Source organism: Suillus clintonianus (genome assembly GCF_016758775.1).
Source record: "Suillus clintonianus strain FC179 chromosome Unknown DEU56scaffold_265, whole genome shotgun sequence".
In the NCBI taxonomy this organism is placed as follows: Eukaryota; Fungi; Basidiomycota; class Agaricomycetes; order Boletales; family Suillaceae; genus Suillus; species Suillus clintonianus.
In genome coordinates this window covers 1,592-9,854 of record NW_024539489.1, presented here as the reverse complement: position 1 = coordinate 9,854, position 8,263 = coordinate 1,592, and the positions used below count along the sequence as shown (strand labels likewise).

At 47.8% G+C, this 8,263-nt stretch overlaps 4 protein-coding genes across 4 annotated transcripts; all 4 read left to right on the top strand.

The window, feature by feature from the left end:
- Window positions 1-1,163: 1,163 nt before the first annotated feature.
- Window positions 1,164-2,010, top strand: DEU56DRAFT_920533 (uncharacterized protein; the record flags this gene model as incomplete). Its single annotated transcript, XM_041358483.1, has 3 exons — window positions 1,164-1,439; window positions 1,511-1,567; window positions 1,621-2,010. 3 exons carry the CDS (start codon window positions 1,164-1,166, stop codon window positions 2,008-2,010), a joined length of 723 nt encoding a protein of 240 aa, XP_041200538.1.
- A 993-nt stretch (window positions 2,011-3,003) lies between these two features.
- Window positions 3,004-4,547, top strand: DEU56DRAFT_941463 (uncharacterized protein; the record flags this gene model as incomplete). Its single annotated transcript, XM_041358925.1, has 7 exons — window positions 3,004-3,423; window positions 3,478-3,603; window positions 3,645-3,665; window positions 3,715-3,840; window positions 3,901-4,047; window positions 4,111-4,289; window positions 4,346-4,547. 7 exons carry the CDS (start codon window positions 3,004-3,006, stop codon window positions 4,545-4,547), a joined length of 1,221 nt encoding a protein of 406 aa, XP_041200537.1.
- A 259-nt stretch (window positions 4,548-4,806) lies between these two features.
- DEU56DRAFT_920531 (uncharacterized protein) lies at window positions 4,807-5,706 on the top strand (the record flags this gene model as incomplete). The annotated part of the gene is made up of 6 exons (XM_041358482.1): window positions 4,807-4,952; window positions 5,007-5,143; window positions 5,208-5,260; window positions 5,331-5,474; window positions 5,523-5,588; window positions 5,641-5,706. 6 exons carry the CDS (start codon window positions 4,807-4,809, stop codon window positions 5,704-5,706), a joined length of 612 nt encoding a protein of 203 aa, XP_041200536.1.
- A 650-nt stretch (window positions 5,707-6,356) lies between these two features.
- Window positions 6,357-7,927, top strand: DEU56DRAFT_750137 (uncharacterized protein; the record flags this gene model as incomplete). The annotated part of the gene is made up of 8 exons (XM_041349510.1): window positions 6,357-6,514; window positions 6,566-6,709; window positions 6,757-6,865; window positions 6,912-7,102; window positions 7,150-7,288; window positions 7,348-7,467; window positions 7,599-7,753; window positions 7,807-7,927. The coding sequence occupies 8 exons, from the start codon at window positions 6,357-6,359 to the stop codon at window positions 7,925-7,927; spliced, it is 1,137 nt and encodes a 378-aa protein (XP_041200535.1).
- Window positions 7,928-8,263: the final 336 nt, after the last annotated feature.

Here is an 8,263-nt window from a genome sequence, read left to right as displayed (position 1 = left end):
ATATTAATAACACAGCAAGTCACTCTTCATCACGTGACCGTATGGTGATATGTGAATGAGCCTGTTGCTCATGCCATGCAAGGCCTCTTAAAAGCTGGTCAAAGGCATGCATGCTTCATAAGGCTTTACTGTATGCTTTGAGCTTTTTTAAACAGTCAGTACTAGTCAGTGATCATACATATTCAGATCAGTGAAAATATTGGTGAGTGTGCACGTGCTGCCGTTCCTGGCGATGATCGTTATCATTTGTAATCTTGATCATCTCTTTCCACGACTTCTCTATACTCCAAGCTTGTCAGAGCTCGCCACACGAAGTCAATAGTCACCACCCAGCACCTAACAACCATGCCTACCCTAGTGGCTCAGCATGAAAAAAAAACTTACCACAGCTCTTTCATTCCCAAACACCCCTACAAACTCTATGAAACCAGAACCAACTCTGCTCCACAGACAACTTCTGCCAACCACAAGACAAACCTCATCAAAGTTGACAAGCCAGCATCCTCAAAAGATAGCACTGAAAAAAGAGGTGTTACCAAATCATCCGTTGGGAAAGAGGAGACACCAGAAAGCACACCAGTTACAGCTCATGCCTCCACAGATTCCAGTCCATTGCATGATGTCTGCCAGCGGCCCATTCATTATGATCCATCTACCAGTATGTCAACGAGAATTAAGTGGTTAATTAACAATATTCTGACTGAGTTGAAGATATGATACGGAAAGTATTGAGTTATGTATCCAATCCAGCTTTACACAAGAATCGCATGGTATGTCCTCATGTTCGATCCTGTGTTCGTGTGCTTACTCAATATCACAGGAATTCCGCGGTGTGGGAGCGCGGGAATTCGGATCAATCGAAGAGATTTTGAGCGCAACTTCCCGATTTTCGACCAAGCCCAGGCAAGCTATTTGTAGCTAACGCTTTCGGGCAATACTAAATCTGTCCAGGCTGACTTACGAACGCAACACCCATATACTCATCGTCGACATGCCCACCGTTCTCCACGAAGCATCGTTCGACGTGGTGAAGGATGCCATCATCAAAAGTATCGACGCCCTTCCGTATGATCGCGACATCATTTTTACGACAACCAACATGAATTGGCCGCTAAAAGTCAAGGGCGCATCGATCACAGCTTGTGATCGTCTCAATCACTGCAATGGATCTACCAGCAAAAGTCGTTCTGGTTCCCTTCCTTGCTGAATGCGCTCTCTCGGAGAAAGATGAGCATGTATTTGGAAAAGTTGAAAAAGTTGTTTTGGCGCGTCCAGACATTAAGTGCGCGGTTGTTGTTTTAGTACGGGAGGATACAGACTACGCCGCTCCCGATGACGATTCCATCGCATCAACGGTCCTACGTGGCGGCACTAGCAGTGACCCGCGCCTCCTCACTCAAGAAGATTTCCTCAATCTACGCACCACCCACGTTCATTCAGTGAGCCCGTCGTAATCGGCGACCATACATGGTGCCATGTCACATCGGTGGAATACTTCGTCTGGGTGAAGGGAGATGATGCGCCGATCAACGTTCGTTCCAAAGATCCTGCGCATACGGCGTACGGCGTAAGTTTACATCCTTCTCAACCTTTTGAATCAATTTGACGGATTTGATCCAGACATTGGTGCCCACAGTTATGGACTCCGTCACCAACATGCTTGACAAAGGGTTGACGAAGATTAAAGACTCTATTGTAACTTTACAGCAGAAGCTCGCGCCCGACCTCGACTTCACCGTTCTCGCGGAAACTCCTATCCAATCTTTCTTTGACTGGAGCCGTGCCTCGAGACGAATCCTGACAGCCGCCGAAATCACCGCCTACGACCGTTATTGCGAGTGGCACGTGAAGCTTTTCGGCGAGTCGGATAGTGAGAGTTCTTACGCCCCTTCGGAACAGACAGATGACTCGGTTGAGGAAGAGATGGCGGACGCTCAAGGCTCCAAACGTAAGCGTGCGAGCACGTCCGACCTTCCCTCTTCTAGGTTTAAAATCCCGAAGGCGGCCTAGTGGGAGATATCTGACTGAACGTATCACTTCACGCATTTTTGATTTTGACTCGAGCGAGTCACGGACATTCATTTTCGTACTGTAGTATCACAAGATTCCATCCGTTTGTATTAATTAGTGGCTACGATGTCTTTACGCCCTGACTATACTGGTACATGCTTGATGTGTAGGGGGACCTGGTTTTTCGTCAAGGATCAAGGCTTGCAATGTGTTCGTTTGATGGGTCTAATATATAGTAGACAATTTCATGACCCGGTATGTGTTCACGCGCATTGGATGGTCAGAGTCTTTCTTGCCCAACGAATCGATTAATATTGCTGGCATAGATATCGATGGATAACTTAGAGTGCAAGCGAGCAAGCACGCTCAGGGTCATTTCCTTTCCTGGAAACGATGTCGGAAATAATTTATAAACTTAAGCGCCTGATCGTGCGAGTGTATATAAATGTTGAAAGCGGGGCCGAGCCGAGTGTTGAGTACGCTATACTTCCGGGGTCTATGTATATATCCTAACTTCACTCTGTTCTACTCTTTTAGTTGCGACTAAAACGCGCAGGACTGCCCCGTGGTGTTCTTTGATGTTGTAAGTCCTTTAAATTACTTTGAATCATTTCTAAGGGCAGGCCAGTTGTGCGCGTTTTAGATCATAGTGGCAACCGTGACCAAACCAACCACACCACACGGAAAAGTCTTTGGTAATAGTATCGACTCAAGTAATGGTCGAGTCTCATGGAGTTGTGGGATTAGTCATGGTTTTGCAGTCTCTCATTCCCGAGCTACGCTCGGTCTCCTTCTCATCCTCGCCACCATTCTCCGAAGATTACATCGATATCCCGTGTCACGATCCCAACTCTGATAATATCGTCGCTGCAGTATCATTTTCAGCTCCCCGACTTTTAAAACCCACATCCCAACCTCGTCTTCATCCAAACGGTCGTGTCCTGTAGTGACACCCGATTTCGTGCGCAAAATTATCAAATACGAGGAAACCGGATGGTATCCGCCCTTGATGTCGGCATCAAACTCAAAGATGAGTTTGAGGCTCTTGGAGTACAGGTTCTTGGTACTCCCATCGAGACTATCATCACGACAGAGGATAGGCAGTCATTTGCCCAAGCGATGGAGGATATTGGGAAGCGTTGTGCTCAGTCTGCTACAGCCACCACTCCAGATGAAGCGGTTGCCGCAGGGCGTGAGATCAGATTCCCTGTCATTGTTCGTGCTGCATACGCGCTGGGTGGTCTGAGATCTGGCTTCGCACAGGATGAAGTCCAGCTTCGCGCTCTTTGTAGCAAGGCATTCGCGACTAGCCCTCAAGTGCTCGTAGAAAAGAGCATGAAAGGTTGGAAAGAGATCGAATACGAGGTTGTCCGCGATTCCCGCGACAATTGTATAACTGTCTGTAATATGGAGGTAAGTGTCGATTTCGCTGAACGGCGTACGCATGATCTCATGGTGCCCTGCTAGAATGTTGATCCACTTGGTATCCACAATGGAGACTCCATTGTGGTCGCTCCCTCCCAAACGCTATCCGACTTCGATTACAACATGCTCCGAACAACTGCGATCAATGTCATTCGCCATCTTGGTGTTGTTGGCGAGTGTAACATTCAGTACGCTCTGAATCCGATTAGAAGGAGTACTGCATTATTGAGGTATGTTTCATCATCTTAATTGATATTCATTGCACTGACATTTAAATAGGTCAACGCGCGTCTCTCGCATTCGTCAGCACTGGCTTCGAAAGCTACAGGTTATCCCCTTGCGTTTATTGCTGCTAAGCTCGGTCTGGGTGTCCCGTTAAACGAAATCAAGAACTCCGTGACGAAAGTAACCAGCGCTTGCTTCGAGCCAAGCTTAGACTACGTTGTCGTGAAGATACCACGTTAGGACCTCAATAAGTTCAACCGGGTCAGCCGGCTTCTTAGCAGCAGCATGAAGAGCGTCGGTGAGGTCATGAGAATGGGCAGAACTTTCGAAGAGACCATCCAAAAGGCGATACAGGCGATTGACGATCAGTTCCTTGGATTTGCGAAGGTATGTAAGAGCAGTCTTGGTCAATTCAGTAAGATTAATTTTCTTGTTGCATAATTGCATAAGAACAACTTTGTGGAGGACATCGACGAGGAACTGGTCAATCCCACTGACAAGCGGATATTCGCCATCGCAAATGTATTCCATCGGGGCGATAGCGTCGACAAGATCTGGCAGATGACTAACATCGACAAGTGGTACCTAACGAAACTTCAACACATTCATCGCATGGAGAAGCGCTTGTCGTGCGTAGACTCTGCTTGATCTTCGAGGTTTTCTAACGAATGCGCTACAACCGCAGAGATCAATCTATCTCTTCTGTCAGCAACAGAATTATCCTCCAAGCGAAGCAGCTTGGCTTCTCCGATCGCTTGGTAGCCAGTTGTTTGGGTTCAACGGAGTTAGCTGTCCGAAGGCTTCGTCAAGAAATTGGTATTGATTGGAGAGGGGCAGTGGGTCCCATATTGTCGAGCGCGAGAGAGGAGATTGTGGCGCGACTTTGAGCTTGGTCCGGGGTCACGACCAGTAGTGAAGCAAAGGCGGATAGGGCATGTTGGAGCTACGAGGGGGTCGTTGCCGTCATCGTCCTCGAGGGTTAGAAGGACGGCGAAGAATCAGACACTCAGTCATGTAGGACAGACATCTCGATGATGATGATCACATGATTTAAGCAAAATTCACGATTGATTGGCGCGTCTAAGATGGCTAGGTCAAGTTATACTTATGGACTCGAGTGATTAACTCAAACCCAGCGAGCATCATATGCCTCAAAGCAAGTCGGAGCGCCCCCAGAAACACGCAAAACCTGAGCAAACGTCGCGGAAGGCGTATAAATTTTTGAATGCAATCGATGTCAGACGTGCTCGGCCCGGGAGTCCAGAATCAAGACCAGAATCCCCAAATGGAAGGTGCGCATACTTACGATCATCAGATTCATCATTACGAAGAATTTGTTCGCTCAGTCCCGCAGCCCTATCTGCATTGCGCTCAACTCTGTCTGTCAAGTCAGAGGAAATTATTGCTCCTCAAGATGAGAGAATCGCGCTTGAGTGGATGGAGAGTTCGCCAGGTGCTCATGACACCTTTGAGATATGGGAGGGTACGAATCAAGTGCGTGTATCCTTATTTCTTTCTCTCAGTGTCCTGATGTTGTGATGTGCTAGTCGTCCAGTCTATCGCTCCTTGTGTCTCTGTTATTCTCGGATTTTACTCTACTGTCCTCTCATTTCCCATAATACCACTCACACGGCATTCTGATTATCAAAACGTTGTTATCGCCAAAATAGATGCGTAAAATCACATCTTTCGCATTTGGCTCCAATGAGCTTCAAGTCATTCTCGTTTCATTGAAACTGTTCAATACTATCTCTCACTTTGGAGGTGGGAGGGAGCGGAAGGCACTTTGTGAAGCGTTTCCATGGGACATGAAGGTGCGTTCGCCTCCTTACGATGGCTCATCATCGTTCACGATACTTCAGACTTTCGTAAAATTATCGCATGAGGAGGAAAGGGAAAGGAGACGCAGAGGACGTTTGCAAGACCTGGTATGTCTCTGAGATATCTGCTGCCTTGAACTGTCTGAATTTCGTCAACCAGATATCCACACTTAATACGTCTTTTTTATTCTCTCCTTCATTAACTCTAAAACTTCCTCGCTGGTGAAATCGACTTTCCTCGAGCAACAGAGATACTATATATTGCTGTCTATCTTCAAAGCGCTTTCTCAAGATTCGTATCTGGTCGTCCGCAAGGTCCTCGAAATGTGCTGGGTTGGGCTGTGGTCTGATCCAAAAGTGAAACGGACCGTAAGGATTGGACTGTTCACTGCAGTCACAATTGAACATGTGAGTGATATTTGACCTAGATGGCAAGTAATTGACGTTCAGAATAGCTTTTGAAATTGTACGAACGCGCCGGTGCTGAAAACGCGGATGGTGACCACATCGTGTCTAAGGAGGAAAACTACCAGCAGATCGTAAACTTTTTCAAGGTAGTGATACTTTTGGGAGTCGGAAACGAGGGATGAGCTGATGCATGCGGTGATCAGGGCAAGGACGCAGACTCTACATAGAGTCGTCACGGTTGCTTTTCATTACAGCCCTGTCACGGTAAGTTATGTTATGGTGCCATTTTCAGACGAGACTCACCATATCCTCATTAGGCATTACTCTATATATCTCAATACCATAGGCGAGCATGTATAAAAAGTTCAGGTGAGGGTTTCTTACCTTTACCTTCTGTACAATTCCGAGTCTGTCACGGTCTCTTAGTTTTCGCGCTTCACCTCTGCCTTGACATTCCTCACTTTCACCATGTCTGCGCCAGAGCCTGACAATCAGTCACGCGACCTCGTGCTCCCGGACCTCTCTGGGGCAGTCCCTACCTCCGCAGATTCAAGGGCCAAGCGCCGTATTGCTGCGTTGGAAGAAGAACTGCAGACGATGAGGCAGGACAGAGGAACGAAGCAAAGGTTCGTCACGTACCATCTTTGTGTATACTCTTCCTCATTGATCCTCGAAAGAAAGACGACGTACTACGTTGCTCAGGGCAGGGCAGTTCGCCGCATGGTCGTCCTTTACACTAACGTGGAGGATTTGATCGCCGAAAACGATCGCAGGTGCGAGCCAGGCCTGGTGAACGGCGCGGTGCAGGACACTACCCCAGAGTAAGGCATCTTTTTTAATCCGTGACATGGCTAATTACAGTATTCAGGCAAGATCGCCTGCAGCGTGGCTACCTCGCACTCTCGCAGTCTCTGCCGTGGCTGCATCTCAAGCTTGCCGATTTTGAAGTCGATGAATCTGAGGACATGTTAAAAAAGGTTTGCGCTCTTCATCGTTTCGCGCTGCATACTCATCACACTATAGATCAAAAGAGGAGCCGATGCGGCCCGCGGCGACGACACTTCCACTCTGAAGGACCTCGTTGCTGCCTGGGTCAACCAGGATTTTCGTCCGTCCACGCTACTCAGGTCCAACGACAAGCAGTTGCGCGGCTTCGCGCATGACATTTGCGGGAAGTTGCTCTGCCCCGCCGAGTGGGATTGGAGTGACGGCCGGTAAGTATCACCCTTCGTCGAATCACATGACTCTGAAATGTTTGCAGCGTGAAGGCCGGGATTCGCGAAAGAACATCCGACTACATCGTGTCGGAAAATTCGTGGCCGCTGTTCGTATACGAGAATTACGCCATCGATGATAGAAACCTGGAGAAAGGTCTTTTCAGGTCCAAACTTCTGGTTCAGGTCAGTAGATGGGGTTGTACTACATCGCGAATATATATTCAAAGTCTTGGCGTTACCAGGCCTTCAAAGCTATCTTCACATCTCCGTCTTCCGCAAGGGACGCTGATGGAGATGGCGACGGAGCTGACATTCTAGAGAACAATAGGCGCGCTCGACGGTCGTCGAACGATAAAGTCAAAGTCAAAACTTGCGTCGCCGCAATCATCAACACGAGGAAAGTAACCCCTCGTTCAATTGCATATGTTGTCTGTCAGGTGAGCAAAGATGATTTCTCACCCTCGATGCGCGGCTTATAACCTTTGTCTGACAGGTTCGTTTCGCGCTGTCTAGCGTCTCGTCTTGGCGTACCGTCGACGGCGACTTCGATTACGCGGGATTCTGGAATAACATCGTCGACTTCTTCGAGGACGTCCCTGGCCCTGTCGCAAAACATAGGGTAGCCAAGCTTTTGGAGTGGTGGACGAGGTATTGACTGTTTTATTGCTTGCTATGCATCATGTATCTAACATACTGTTCAGAAAGATTTTCGGCAAAAATCATCGCCAGGACCTAACTCCGGAAGTCGTGTCCAAGATGTCCGTCACAGCGCTAGCTGAGCAGAGAAAGGCGCTAGAGGACGCCGCTTATGACTCGGAGTAGCTAGATTTTTGTTTTGTCGTATATACGTGTTTCAATAATTGCTTGAATGTAATCCTTATGTCGCATTCACTCTTAAATACTGAGATTGGCAATCGAAATGATTCATTTCAGAGATGATTGTGAATAGTGACTACTCCTCGGCATGCCATCTAACGTAAATTTTATTGCACCTTCTAATCTACCAAGTAACAGGTACACTTTGTATTGTAAACTGCTGTATTTGTGGGCGCTATAATCAATACTATCTTGTCTGCGGGCGGCATCTGTCGTGGAAAGTTGGCCGAGCCGAATGCCCCTCATGTGGAAGAAGTCGTCCAGTCTCAAAGATGAGAGGCG